The 15684-nt window shown below is 43.5% G+C and overlaps 1 protein-coding gene across 1 annotated transcript in view; it reads right to left on the bottom strand.

Moving 5' to 3' along the window:
* Positions 1–9285: 9285 nt before the first annotated feature.
* The window catches only part of brsk2a (BR serine/threonine kinase 2a), a gene marked incomplete at both ends in the record, with an annotated part of 310767 nt that continues 304368 nt past the window's right edge, over positions 9286–15684 (bottom strand). The window contains one exon of the mRNA XM_083762742.1: positions 9286–9602. Within this exon, the coding sequence (XP_083618868.1) occupies positions 9286–9602 (317 nt within the window). The remainder of the gene's footprint in view (positions 9603–15684) is intronic.

Below are 15684 nucleotides of genomic sequence, written 5' to 3'. Positions count from 1 at the left end.
TCATCTAGCAGGTTGGAGGATGACAGAGGATATGAACAGATCTTCAGGCTCAAATTAGTCATACTTTTATTAAACCCCTGCACTATTTGGGAGGGGGGAATTTTTTTAAGTTTTTCGAGTTGATTTACATTTTCAATGAAGAACGTTTAGGTTTGTTTCCCCCCACCATGTTTTTTCATATAATTGCTTAGCCTTTACTGGGATGCATTGGTGAATTACTTGAGACAGCTGAGACATTCTGTGTGAATTGCACACAGAATTCCCTGGGCTACCTTTATTTCAACTCAATCAGAACAGTCCAGTAGCATTGTTGCACCCGAAGGTGCCGGATTTACAATAGTCTTTGCAGTTTGCAATAAAGGCATCAACCTTATATATCTTTTAAATAATTTCTGAAAGCATATTTTTACACCAAGGCCATTTCCGTGTGTCCAATGTTTGATTTTTAATTTACTGTTGCTTTTACTCTTGTTGCTTTTATCTTGTTTTGTAAAGCACTTTGTAACCCCGTTTTGAAAAGCTTTTTACAACTTTTATTATTATTATTATTAAAGTGTAGGCCTATAACTTTACGACTGTATTTGGCCAAGTCAGTCATTTTCACTCGTGACTTTAAATATTTCATACAACTTTTTGTTTGTACTGTATACATCCTGTTGCTCAGAACTCTTACCTGACATTATGTGAAACATTGCATGTAGAACTTGAATGTGTGACTCTTCCTCTTTTCCCCACTTATGTATATATTTAGTAGCATTCCTCAGTGGCACAGCAGATAATGATGTCAGTGGCGATGCACTGCAAAGGTTGTTGGTTCAAAATAAATTCACATGGAGAAATGTTTTACTATCTACACTTCAATTTACCACTTGAATCTTGTATACCTATTGGTCCTCCAGGCTCTATATTTTCACCTCCTTTTCCCCCCTCTACGGCAAATCTCTGCTCCCCGTTGCATGGAGAATTTGCTACTTGTACAGTAGATTGTCTGTTTTCACTGAATGTTTGCCTCGGAATGAGGGACAGTGTTATACGTAGATTCTATAACACTCCTCTTTGCAACACTGTCCCTCATTCTGAGGCAAACATTGTTCTATAATATAGAACACTCATATGCTAATTGCGACCGCAGGTTGCAGTTTACTATGACAACCTGCAATTCCCGTCAGTCACGCCTCCATATATGGTCACGCCTCGTGACATCTCGCCTCCATCTCCATCAAACTCTAGACGGGCCCGTTATTAGTGCAGCCTGGCGGCCGGCGAAAACTAGAGTTCTCAACAGACCCAAGAATTAAGGCCCGGCCCTACCTGGGCCCTCATCAAACCCTGTACACTCAAGACGCTGCCACCCTTAGATCTCCATATATGGAGCTGACCTGTTCTTACATTCCATATCTTGATCTGACCTCATTAAACCCTGTACACTCAAGACACGCTCCATATATGGCCAGAACTCATCAAACCCTGTACACACAGGGTACACACAGGGCGGCGGTGGCTCAGGGGTAGAGTGCCTGGATGGTAACCGTAAGGTTGCCAGTTCGAACCCGGGCTCCCCCAGAGTTACTGTCGAAGTGTCCTTGAGCAAGACACTGAACCCCTAATTGCTCCCGATGTGCTAGTTGGTGCCTTGCATGGTTTCCGCTGCCATCGGTGTATGAATGTGTGTGTGAATGGGTGAATGTAATGCACAATCTCTGTAAAGCGCCTTGGATAAAGGCGCTATATAAATGCACCATTTACCATTTTTACCATTTACTCAAGAAACTGCCCCTACTCCGACCCTTATATCTCATATGGAGCTGACCTGTTCTAACATTCTATATGCTGATCTCATCTCATCAAACCCTGTACACTCAAGACACTGGGCAGTACAGAATGAATTCCATATGTTGATCTGACCCCCATGCCAAAGCGCCAGCGCTCGCCCAGCAATCTGCCGTCACCCAGGCGGATGCGTGCATGCAACCTCGCCCTCAGTACAGGGCGTCTTACTGGTATAGTTAAGTGGTAGTGTCATTACTGTCTTACTGGTATAGTTAAGTGGTAGTGTCATTACTGTCTTACTGGTATAGTTAAGTGGTAGTGTCATACTGTCTTACTGGTATAGTTATGTGGTAGTGTCATACTGTCTTACTGGTATAGTTATGTGGTAGTGTCATTACTGTCTTACTGGTATAGTTAAGTGGTAGTGTCATTACTGTCTTACTGGTATAGTTAAGTGGTAGTGTCAGTACTGTCTTACTGGTATAGTTATGTGGTAGTGTCATACTGTCTTACTGGTATAGTTATGTGGTAGTGTCATACTGTCTTACTGGTATAGTTATGTGGTAGTGTCATTACTGTCTTACTGGTATAGTTAAGTGGTAGTGTCATTACTGTCTTACTGGTATAGTTATGTGGTAGTGTCATACTGTCTTACTGGTATAGTTAAGTGGTAGTGTCATACTGTCTTACTGGTATAGTTATGTGGTAGTGTCATTACTGTCTTACTGGTATAGTTAAGTGGTAGTGTCATTACTGTCTTACTGGTATAGTTAAGTGGTAGTGTCATTACTGTCTTACTGGTATAGTTAAGTGGTAGTGTCATTACTGTCTTACTGGTATAGTTAAGTGGTAGTGTCATACTGTCTTACTGGTATAGTTAAGTGGTAGTGTCATTACTGTCTTACTGGTATAGTTATGTGGTAGTGTCATTACTGTCTTACTGGTATAGTTATGTGGTAGTGTCATTACTGTCTTACTGGTATAGTTAAGTGGTAGTGTCATTACTGTCTTACTGGTATAGTTAAGTGGTAGTGTCATTACTGTCTTACTGGTATAGTTAAGTGGTAGTGTCATTACTGTCTTACTGGTATAGTTAAGTGGTAGTGTCATACTGTCTTACTGGTATAGTTAAGTGGTAGTGTCATTACTGTCTTACTGGTATAGTTATGTGGTAGTGTCATTACTGTCTTACTGGTATAGTTATGTGGTAGTGTCATTACTGTCTTACTGGTATAGTTAAGTGGTAGTGTCATTACTGTCTTACTGGTATAGTTAAGTGGTAGTGTCATTACTGTCTTACTGGTATAGTTATGTGGTAGTGTCATACTGTCTTACTGGTATAGTTATGTGGTAGTGTCATTACTGTCTTACTGGTATAGTTAAGTGGTAGTGTCATTACTGTCTTACTGGTATAGTTATGTGGTAGTGTCATACTGTCTTACTGGTATAGTTATGTGGTAGTGTCATTACTGTCTTACTGGTATAGTTAAGTGGTAGTGTCATACTGTCTTACTGGTATAGTTAAGTGGTAGTGTCATACTGTCTTACTGGTATAGTTAAGTGGTAGTGTCATTACTGTCTTACTGGTATAGTTAAGTGGTAGTGTCATACTGTCTTACTGGTATAGTTATGTGGTAGTGTCATACTGTCTTACTGGTATAGTTAAGTGGTAGTGTCATTACTGTCTTACTGGTATAGTTAAGTGGTAGTGTCATTACTGTCTTACTGGTATAGTTATGTGGTAGTGTCATTACTGTCTTACTGGTATAGTTATGTGGTAGTGTCATACTGTCTTACTGGTATAGTTATGTGGTAGTGTCATACTGTCTTACTGGTATAGTTATGTGGTAGTGTCATACTGTCTTACTGGTATAGTTATGTGGTAGTGTCATACTGTCTTACTGGTATAGTTATGTGGTAGTGTCATACTGTCTTACTGGTATAGTTAAGTGGTAGTGTCATTACTGTCTTACTGGTATAGTTAAGTGGTAGTGTCATTACTGTCTTACTGGTATAGTTAAGTGGTAGTGTCATTACTGTCTTACTGGTATAGTTAAGTGGTAGTGTCATTACTGTCTTACTGGTATAGTTAAGTGGTAGTGTCATTAGACGTTTGTGGGTCAATTTGTAGTACAATTTGTAGTACTCATAACAAACCCACATTTATTACTACATTATCATGGTTAAAAAGCCAACACAGGGACTCAAATGTTTGGAGCGCCCTGAGTGTCTGGATAGTATGCCTCTGTAGTATGCCTCTGTCTCACACTGTTGATGTTACAAGCAATTATACTTACATTATGGTTTAACGGGTAAGGTATAATTTAAAGGAGTATGGGAGCTTGTTTGTCATTCTTTTGTAAGGCATAAGGTAGAGTAGAGAGTTTATATAGTTTGATCATTTGTAACCCTTCTTTTTCCTTTTGTTGGCTAGGTTTAGGTAGAGGGTTCATTTGTATTTAGGTTAGGGATAGTTCATTTTGTTTGTTTCTCTGGGTTGCCCCTACAGCCATTTTTGGTCATTATATAATTTAAATAACATTACCTATAAGTTGTAACACGATACGGCTCGAGCAGCGTGCTCAACCCCTGATATTTGATTTGGTTGGTGTGGCGTAAGCCTATTGGTTGATGTCATGATTAATGCTCAATTAAAGATACAGCTTGACACAGCTGTTATTCATGTCAATCACATCATACTATCGAGTGAATAAACCAAGAGTGTGGACACAGTAAAAAGCGCCTCCGCAGTCATTCATTTAAATAAGGTTATACACCTCACAGTTGGAAACCCATTAAACTATCGTTATTAGTCCGTCATGGTTGTCTAGATAGAAGATAATAGATATATACTCCCATATTTATATATTCATACTTGAATTTATTGCATATCTTCTGTCTTGTATATAACCTTATTGAAGCACCGTGAATAAACAACAGTTCACTTGCCAGCCTTGTTGCATAATTTAATAACCCCTAGACATAAGGGAATGTAACAAACGTCATGCATGTTTGTGCCGCCGAGCTGGTATGCACTCCTGATTGACTTACCCCGACCCGTCGCCTTAACTGATTGGCCGAACTTATGCGTATCACTGGTGCCGCAAAGCCAATAGAAATGGAACAACTTGCTTTGTTCCCAACATGAAAGGCCTCAAGTAGGCTGGGGCGCGTGCTCCTAGTATTTATAAATCATCTACAGTATGTCGGATGTAAACCTCATATATTATGTCAAACTGTTACTGTTCAGGATTCAAACTGAAAAATAACAGTTCTACAAGTCGCCACATTTCCAGCTTGTGGATCTGCTGTAGCATGACACAAAAAGTTAGAATATGGAGATGAGAGGATTCTGCCCGCCAACAAGGAAACATACTGTAGGTATGACACCTTCACACACAACACGAAGACATAAGAGGAAACCAGGCACACGCCATAACTGGATGAGTTTATTTGTTTCAGCACTGAAGATGCTCACAGTTATGTTACATGGGGATTACATGAGTCGGTTTTGTTCCTGCTCTGTAAAAGGGCCTCTGTTGGCCTCAGAATCAGATGTCCGTAGTGATGCTAGCTTCCCATTGTAGAAAACAAGTATACTGAAGTACTGAACAATAGGGTATTGCTTTGTGTCTGTAGTACTGAGATCCTCTAACTAAGGCCTAAGTTATACTCGCTCACTCCACCAGAATCATCTTGTTTTTGTCGAGCGACGCGGTCGTGCGTCAAAGTATGAACTAGGAAAGAAAATAAGAGCTCCAATCATACAGAGGTAAAGAGGAAGCATATCGTTCCAAAAAAAATAAGAAAAAAAACGGTATAGAGTAGAAGGGAGGAAAAGGAGGTCCAAAGGGAGCAAGGAGAGAAAAGACGGGCATGCCAAAGGAAGGAGAGTGAGAAAGAAGGGGAGGGGGGGGGGGGGGGGGAACAAAACAAAATAAAAAAATAAGTTAAATTTAGTAGAGGGAGAAGAGAAGTGACGAAGGCTGAGAGTGAGTTTGTTTATGGGACGTTAACACTAAAAGCCATGCAAAGAAAAGCTCATGTCAACATGCACACAGCAATACAAGCTAAAAGCGTAGAGAGCAGGAATCCCCAGCGTGTTTGAGAAAGACGGTCAACCCCCACAGTTTGTCTGTCTATTTACAAAGAGAATAAGTTTCAGGAGCTAGTGTCCTCCTCAAGCCCCGACTTGTACTTTGGGCGACACCGTCCGGCGCCAAACATAGCAGATATTCAAGCCCACAACGTGTCGCGTCCGCGGCGCAGTGTGGGCTTGTAGGTCCGTTACGTTCGCCGTGTGACGCTGTCGCAAGACGAAGCACAAATTGGGCATTATCCTTCGGCCTGGCCTACACGCACAATGATATGAAACGGACACATATCAATAGAAGAGCATATTCCCTCTCCAAAAAGAGGCTAAGTCTACATTCTTTAATTACTGGTAAATCATTATTATTAGAATTCCTTTTTTCCCTCCTTTTTTCCACAGACACAAGTTCTCTGTCCCTCCCTCTCAGAAAGGTCAGGGCAAGAGAGAATTTGTATAACTTTGTTCTTGTCCTGTTCTGTTAAAGTCAGAAAAAAGAAAGAAACAATTAAAAAAGTTTTTTTTCCTTTTTCTTCAAATGTTGCCCCATTTACGAACACACAAGAAGGTAATAAATAACATTCAACTGACCTAACAGCTTCTTTCATATAAATATCCAAGTTATAATAAATTAAGAAATCAAACAGGTGAGATGAGGAACAAACATGAATAAATTAAGGGAGAAATTACAAAAATATCCACAATTTGCATTTAACACTTTTTTCAGTTCCTCTGAATCCTACTGCTGGTAAGTGAGACTACATGGCCAGTATATATACTTCGTCGTACCACGGTGTTGCGTGCACTGAATATGGCAGATCTACGCCGCCACGATGTGGCGTGTCCGCGACACGACAGGCTGTTGTATGCGCTATGTCCGCCATACGACGAAGCATACATCCGGGAGAGAGAGAGAGAGAAATAGATGTATGAATGGGAAAACAAAGTCAAAGTGCGTCAGATAATCATAACAGGAGGACAAACAGGAATGTTTGTAATCATCAACAGATCGATCCAGCGAAGTCGTACATGATCATGTTACCAAAAAAAACAAAAAAAACAACAACAAATGACAACAATACAGGGAGGAAAACAAAAGAACAGTATGTGACAAATGGTATACAGCAGGTATATCTAAACATAGTGTCACAACTAGACAATCCATATTTGTTCTTTTCTTTTACATAAGAAATGATATTGGTCTGTACAACAGAATAGATCATTCATTTTAAATACCCACATAACCACCCATGCCCCCCCCCCCCCCCACCCCACCCCACCCATGCCCCAATACTATCTCGTCATTTCCGCTAATGCCCCCACCCACCATTCTGCTCTCACACACCCCTGCCCGCTCTGAAATAACAATTCCAGTCCATTTTGCAGCAATAGTGATGAGTCTAATAGTCTTTTTTTTCTTCTTCTTCTTTTCTTTTCCTTTTTTTAAACCGAACTTCTTCACAAAGAAAGTACATTTAAAAAGCAAACAATACAATCGGGCAAAAAAAGCGTCCACATTTTGGCCGTTGTGTATGTCCCACACACAACTCCTCTCCCGTTTCTCCTCCTGCCTAGCGTGTCTAGGTGTGTGCCGCTTGTTTTGTCCATGTTCTCGTTAATACATCCCAGAGTTTTGTCTGTACACAATTGTACCTGTGCGTGTGTAGTGTCGTACATGTCATGTGGGTTTGGGTGGGCTCAACATATGGTGTGTCGGTGTTGTAAAATGTTTACGCTTTGTGTCATTGCAATGTTCAGATAAAGTGTGATGACTGGAGAGAGGATGGGTCAGGTGGGGGTGGGGCGAGGGCTTGTGTTGTCGTAGCCTTTGTAGCAATGAGGCCTTGTTAAGCTCGGTTTATACTTTGCTCAGAAGCCGTGCATGGCGAACAAATCATATCTACAAAAGCCTGTGAAGAATCATATCCGCAACACGTTGTGGGCTTGTCGATCTTCTATGTTCGGCACGCGACTTCAGCACAATGAAGTATAACATGGGCTTTAGTGTGTGTGTGTGTGTGTGTGTGTGTGTGTGTGTGTGTGTGTGTGTGTGTGTGTGTGTGTTTGTGTGTGTGTGTTTCGACCGGGGAATAAGGGTTATTTCACTGTACGTCTAGTGAGGGTGGAGGAGGGGTAACAGAAGAGCAGGGCGGTGGTGGGTGCTGCAGATAGGTATAGTAGTCCGTATGGAGGGCCTGCCGCACACCTCAAAGAGCGGCCCGCCCTCCGTCAACAAACCGTCCGTCTCGGCCCGGGCGCGCTTGGTGGGCGGGGGATGGAGGGATGGAGCAGGAAGGAGGAGGAGGGTCTTAATAGGTCTTCTGGATAATTCCTGGTGTCGGAAAGAGGTCAGGTCATCAACACGCAAACACACAGGTTTAGCAGCAATGCAGCAACGACAGAACAGGACAGGTGTTGAGATGGATGAGGATGGAAGGTTGGTGATGAATTGTGATGGTGTTTCATTGGCTCTTTTCCCCACTACGAACGGTTTTGAACCTTCATAGTTTTAGCTTCCAGGACCATGACCTGTGTGGTTCTGTGATGTTCCCATATATAATCGGTGGTAACTAAGTACATTTAGTCATTTCCCATTGTCTGTACTTTTACTTCTACTCCACTACACCTCAGAGGCAAATATTGTAAATTTAGACTTCAGTGTCGCATTGCGACGCATTCTGAGCTTGTAGAGCTGCAATTTTCAAAAGATGTCGCTGAAAACTCTTTGAAATGGGATCAATGCTGATACCAATACTTTTTTACTTTTTGTACTTTTTGTACAAATTTGGAAATTTCAGGAGTACTTTTTCCCACCACTGATTATAATCAGAACTTTACGCAATAGAATGAAATGATAAGTTGTCTCAGAGGAGCTCAGGGTTAGTACTACCGCCTATAAAGCAGGTCCTGAGATGTTCACCTGAAAGCGAGCGTGTGACTCTGACGGAAGCACATTCAGAAGCCGTGAAATGTGTTTCTTGGCACAGCACGGTTCACTTATTTCTCCTAGTCGGGAAGCAGCTACAGTATAGGGGTATAGGCTAATGATAGGACATGGGGGGCTGGGGGGGGCTCAAGCGTTTGTGTCGGTGCAAGTGTGGGTGCAAATAGCAGACCTACAAGCTCGTAGCGCGCCACTCGGTGGCGCGCTACGAGCTTGTAGATCTGCTATTCTCAAGCGTTTGTGTCGTGTGGGTGCAAATAGACAGTTTGTAAAATATCACTTTGGCTCTCTTTAATATATTTCTATCTTTATAAATATCATTTTTATACCAAAAAACAAATCAAAACAAGAAACAAAACATGTCCGTAGATCGACTAGCTACTGTATGTACACGTGTGCAGAGCGCCTCTGGGACTCAGATAGCGATATAGGGATAATTGGGGCAGGTGTGAGGGGGTGGCCTTTAGCTTTCATTTAGCCTCTACGACTCCTCCTGTGTCCCCAGAGATGCCAGTGCGAACTTTGATCTGTCTCTGCCCACCGGCGGCGCCGCGGTGGTGGCACATTTGATGTCATTAGAGTCCGGCTCGTGCCTGCGGACGGGCATGGGCGACGAGGGGTTAGACTCCAGCTCGTGCTTCCGGACTGGCATGGGTGAGGCGGGGCAGTGCTTGGCGGGCGTGCCAGCTGGGGAGTAGTAGGGAACCCGGCCGTTCTTCTCGTCTGAAAAAAGTTGTAAATTTTTGTTTTCGTCAAGGAACGTGTATAAACTATTAGACTCATTGTCGGGCTGTGCCTCTGAAAGCCACCAGTTAAATACTGGTGACTGGTGGCCGTCGAGGCCGTGCACCGGAAATAGCAGATGTATAAGCTCACGGCACGACGCGCTAGTGCATGACGGGGTTGTTGTGAGCCATATGTAGATCAGCTGTTTTTGGTGCACGGCACCTGGGGCGCATCTATAATATCAGCTGGTATAAATCAGCCGTAGGTACATAGACATGAATGGGCAAAAAGTGTGTGTGTGTGTGTGTGTGTGTGTGTGTGTGTGTGTGTGTGTGTGTGTGTGTGTGTGTGTGTGTGTGTGTGTGTGTGTGTGTGTGTGTGTGTGTGTGTGTGTGTGTGTGTGTGTGTGTGTGTGTGTGTGTGTGTGTGTGTGTGTGTGTGTGCGTGTGTGTGTGTGTGTGTGGGGGGGGGGGAGAGAGAGAGAGAGAGAGAGAGAGAGAGAGAGAGAGCAAGAGACAAACCAATGAACAGTGGGGTTTCACAGCAGGATGCGTGTTACAGACAGACAGACAGACAGACAGACAGACAGACAGACAGACAGACAGACAGACAGACAGACAGACAGACAGACAGACAGACAGACAGACAGACAGACAGACAGACAGACAGACAGACAGACAGACAGACAGACAGACAGACAGACAGACAGACAGACAGATAACCAGTGTTGGGATGTAAAGGATTACATTAGAGAGAGTAAACAAAGCATTCTAATGCATTCCTTTTCATTATAGTTTTTCAGTACCAGGTATCTACCAATCACTATGTATTTACACTTTTATGTGATTCCTATGCTGAGCCAGCAGAGGGTGATGTAGCTTCTGGGATGTTTGTCATGATGTTAATATTTAGGCTGCACAAATATCATTTTAACACCAATATGTGACTTTTTTTTCCTTTTTTCTTTTTATATAGCTTCTTTTGGCCTTGTTTTCACAAAATATTGCAACACTTGTGGGTAGACAGACGTGGAGCTGCTGAACTACAGTATGTGTCCATATCCCATGCACTGGGTCTGGGCAAACCCAAATGAATATAATTGAAGTAAAGTAGCAATTTAATAGAAACCATGTACGAAGGAACAAGGGCCAAAGTGTTGACTCCAGATGGCAACAGTGAGGAGTTTAACATCGTGGCTGGGGTACTGCAAGGGGACACCCTAGCTCCCTTCCTCTTCGTCATAGTCCTGGACTACGCGTTAAGGAAGGCCATCAATGGACGAGAGCCGGACCTTGGCCTCACCATAACACCAAGGAGGTCGAGACGACACCCAGCAGTAGTCCTGACAGACTTGGACTACGCAGACGACATCAGCCTGCTCTCTGACCACGTGGAACAAGCGCAGGAGCTCCTGACCAGAGTGGAATCAGAATGTGCCAAGGTTGGCCTCCGGCTGAATGCCAAGAAAACTCAAGTTATCACCTATAACATCCCATCAGAGCATCCACCTCTAACAACAACAGAAGGCACTGCTTTGAAGGAAGTCAATGACTTCAAGTACCTGGGCTCATGGGTCAACTCAACCGAACAAGACCTGAAAGTGAGGAAGGCACTTGCATGGAGGGCCCTAAACGGCATGGCCAGTGTATGGAACTCCAACCTCCCCTGTCAAACCAAACTCAGCTTCTTCTACGCAACGGTAGAGTCTGTTCTCCTATACGGCAGTGAATGCTGGACCTTGAAGCCAACCCTGCAGAAGTCTCTCGATGGGTGCTACACCAGAATGTTGCGTGCAGTACTCAACATCAACAAGAGCACACATGTTACCAACACAAATCTGTATGATGGAATGCCAAGGGTGAGCCAGAAAATAGCAGCCAGGAGAATGAGACTAGCAGGACACTGCCAAAGACACCAAGAGCTGCCAGCCAGCAAACTTGTGCTGTGGGATCCAACACACGGGCACCGGTCACGAGGACGTCCCACGCTAACATACGTGGATGTACTCAAGAACGACGCAGGAGCACAAAGTACCAACGAACTGGCCAGATGTATGGAGAACCGGGATGACTGGAAACGACGATGGAGGGCTCGTCTGAGGACGACCTAGAGAGAGCCATTTAATCCACAGCTAAAAGCTACTGGGCCTCTCAGTCAAACCTTCAGTCGCGACAGAGTTATGATAAAGCAGTGGTTTTCAACCAGTGGTCCTTGAGGGGATTCCAGGTGGTCCCCAGCTAAATGATGGAGAGTTAGTAACCAAATGGACCCTTATAGATCTTCAACTCTTGAATGGTTTCATTTTACACTTTAAAATGGTTTCATTTTACACTCTCAAGAGGTAATTATTAATAAACATCTGCATGCTTAATTTACAAGAAGTCTACACAATTAGATAATGTAGAAGAATAAACATTTGCCTGTTATCTCTCCTATGGTACCACATCAATACAGCATGGAAATGTGGGCAAAATCTTATCCAACGATAAGAAAATATGCTTTAGTTTAGGGTCAGAGAGGCTAAATGTCATCAAATTGTGGTCTGTGGCTCAAAAGCTGAATAAATAATGGGCCTTGATATGAAAAGGGTTGAAAACCACTGCGATAAAGTAACAACACTATATTACTACTAAAGCCAATGACATAATTTATTTAATGCAATGCCCCTCTGAGCTTCTGCACCGCGAATACAGGCATCACCCTGTTGGAGAGAGACATCAACTATATGACACGCTTTTATGGAGAGTATTTCAGTATTTTCGCCTCATATATTTCGGCACGCCCCCGGTGTGTAAAAGGTCTCAACACCAAGGATTCTCCCACGTAGCCTGTGTGTGTGTGTGTGTGTGTGTGTGTGTGTGTGTGTGTGTGTGTGTGTGTGTGTGTGTGTGTGTGTGTGTGTGTGTGTGTGTGTACATTTTAATACTTGTTTTTTCTACCAGGGCTTTAATGGTTCCACCCACTGCTCGCAGGGGAAAGTAGTGAGGAACATCAGACATGAGAAATGATGCGAGTGAAAGAGTTGGTGTTGCTTTGCGTTAATGGTGCCAACACAGCACATCTCCGGGACCGATCTGTCACACCAAGTATACTCTCCCCAAATACTTAGCATAACTACAACCATTAGTCGCTGGAGAGTCCTGCGGGCCCACTAATGAACAGTGACAGCATCAGTGCAAACCACACACACACACACACACACACACACACACACACACACACACACACACACGCACACACGCACACGCACACACCACACACACACATGCCCATTAGATGATAGATAATGCTACTGAATCTGCTTCCAAAAAGCCTCAGTGCCTCAAACAGACTGCTTGAGAAATCACTGTTACACTTCCCGGGCCTGCAAAACTGCCAAAAGTAGTTTGGATGAGGGGGGGTGGATGTGTGTGTGTGTGTGTGTGTGTGTGTGTGTGTGTGTGTGTGTGTGTGTGTGTGTGTGTGTGTGTGTGTGTGTGGCTTTGATTCCTCCATTATCCAGCTGGATCCTGAGTAACCATAGCCTCTCCGCGATGTTCTTTCGTTTGCATAATTTCCTCTCTTTACTCGAGCTCAATCAGTCTATTCTGAACGATTAGACGATAATCATGATATCCAAGCCCTTAAACTCTTATATACTTTGTCATGCTGCGAATAGCAAGAACAACCAAGCTTGTGTATCGCCTGTTTCTGCCGTATTTTTAAACGACGTGGTACATAGTGGATAATGATCATTCTCGTCTCCCTAAAAAATAAAACACTGCAAAACAGAACAATCAGAACTGTCCTCCAAGTCAATGACACTATAGTCTTCCTCACTGGAATCTTCCTCTCTTCTCTCTCCCCTCGTCCCTGCTTCATTTCTTTCCGGCAGCCCTCCCATTGTCTCCCTCGCTCTCACAGGTATACTGCTGTGATTAGACAATAGACAGGACATAATGACCAGAATTGATGAAGTTCTTTGTTTGCCATGCTCTGTTGTGCAAAGCCGCTGTATTGTCGGTATAAACTCTATTCTTAATTTCCGCTACATGCTCTTTTATGCCGTTTTTCTTTCTTGTTTTCTCTACAGGCCCTTTGCCCTGGCTGTCAGCCAGTGTAGGCGGTTACAGTCATGGTATAGGAGGGTAGCAATCCTCAGACAACGTCTTAACAGTTATTTCAATTATATATAGCTTAGCGCATGCTGGTCTGTTAAAGACAGCCTTCGATTTTATTACCGTGGGAAGATTTAACCCTATTAACCCAGCCTCTACACCGGTGGCAAAGGAAAAAGATTTACTGACAAAACACGCCTCAAATGGAGTTGCGTTTCCCCCCCTAAGAGTGTCACTGCCCTGAACAATGAAAACAACGACCAGGACAAACATCACCCTTACATTTGTAAAACACGTTTTGCTACAGAGCACACCCTGAATAAATGTACTGAATCTGCACTACACTACAACACCACCATTAACTAATAATAAAACACTTTAAAGGAGTACTTCACCCCCCCAAAAAAGTCATTTTCTATCAATTACACAAAGCCTTGAATTCATGTCGATAGTTGTAATACCAATATTTTGAGCCACCCGGTCATCGAATAAACCAAAAACATTGTCATGTAAAGTACGTTTTTGGAGGGTGAACTACTCTTATAATAATGACTGAAAGCAAAGGAATGAAAGGTTCAATTGAATAAGTAAAAGCTACACGATCCTTAGGTTGGAAGCATTGGAAAGGTATGGCCAATAGTTTTTTTGCGATGAGTAGTTCTCTCTTAAAATAATGATGTATTGTACACTGTCTTCTTGTACGTTCGACTATTTGCGTTTTCCAAGGATTATTCTAAAAATTCTATGGAGAAAAAATTAATAGGAAATTCACTTGTTTTTTTTTTAGCTGTTTGAGCTGTTCAATGTCAAGTGACCAGTCTAACATAATTGAGACTGAGACAGGCAGAGAGGCCAAGGCTGTACAAAATAGTTGTCTTTCTCTTAATTCACCAGCAGGTGGAGCTGTTGTCAAAAGGATGGCGAGTGACTGACACACACACACACACACACACACACACACACACACACACACACACACACACACACACACACACACACACACACACACACACACACACACACACACACACACACACACACACACACACACACACTAAAGAATACAATGATGACTCACGAGGAACAGCATGATTAAGAGGGGAAAGGGGGATGATGAGCCGAACGTCTCTTTTATGTTTCTTCTACATTGTTTGGGAGAGGAAAAAAACAGGGCTGTGCTTGTTTGAAGGGGAAAAACAGAGCAGCAGGATAGTTTCATGGGTGTCTTGTGGACTCAGTGTCAGAAGTCAGAACCATGCATGTCGCTAGCAGAACCGCAGTAGGGCTCTGGGTGTCTAAATGCATGGTCAGAGGTTGGGTAGGATTTAGCCTTGAGTCAAAGTTGACTGACTGACTGACTCTTCTTACCTCCTCAGAGCGTGGGGGTAAGGCAGGGTGCAAGAAGACGTACAGGCTGGCTGGGGACGGAGTCGTTTTTGGGGGCGCAGAGGGGGGGGGGGGGCAGGAGGAGAACCGAAGCACAGAGAGGAGGGGGGGGGGGGGGGGGGGTCAGCGTAGGAGGCGCTAGGAGGGGAGAGGGGGGATGAGTAGTATAATGAGGGAGGATGAAGCCAGGGGCGCATGACGTAATGCACACTGAAAATAGCAGACCCACAAGTAGCTTGTCGTAGATGTGCTATTTTTTTCCACGGCGTGAGACAGAGGATGACGTCTTTTGGAATGGTAGATGGTGGCGGGGGTGGCTTAAGCCTAAATTATTGGTGTTGGCAGGCGGAATCTCCGTATGTCCGTATTTTAACGTTTTGTGTTTCTCCATAAATCGACGCCCTGCAGGTACTTCACACTACAGCGTCACGCAAAAGCAACAAATATGGAAAGCCACAAGCACGAAATGTGGCACGAAGCAACGCGTTTCCAGCTTGTGGATCTGCTGTTTTTGATTCGTTTCAATTTGAATCCAGAAAAGTAATGGTTTTGAACATTATGAGGTTCCCGCCCGACAGAGAAGCTAGTATACTCGCCGCCTAACAGTGTCGCTCACCAGGGACTGATATCCAAGGAAATATCCAACGCACGGTGTCGTGTTGTTATTAGAT

The sequence above is a fragment of the Protomyctophum parallelum genome (genome assembly GCF_964188405.1).
Source record: "Protomyctophum parallelum genome assembly, chromosome: 4".
NCBI classification, from domain to species: Eukaryota; Metazoa; Chordata; class Actinopteri; order Myctophiformes; family Myctophidae; genus Protomyctophum; species Protomyctophum parallelum.
The sequence above is the reverse complement of the archived record's forward strand: the minus strand, read 5'-3'. Positions and strand labels throughout refer to the sequence as shown.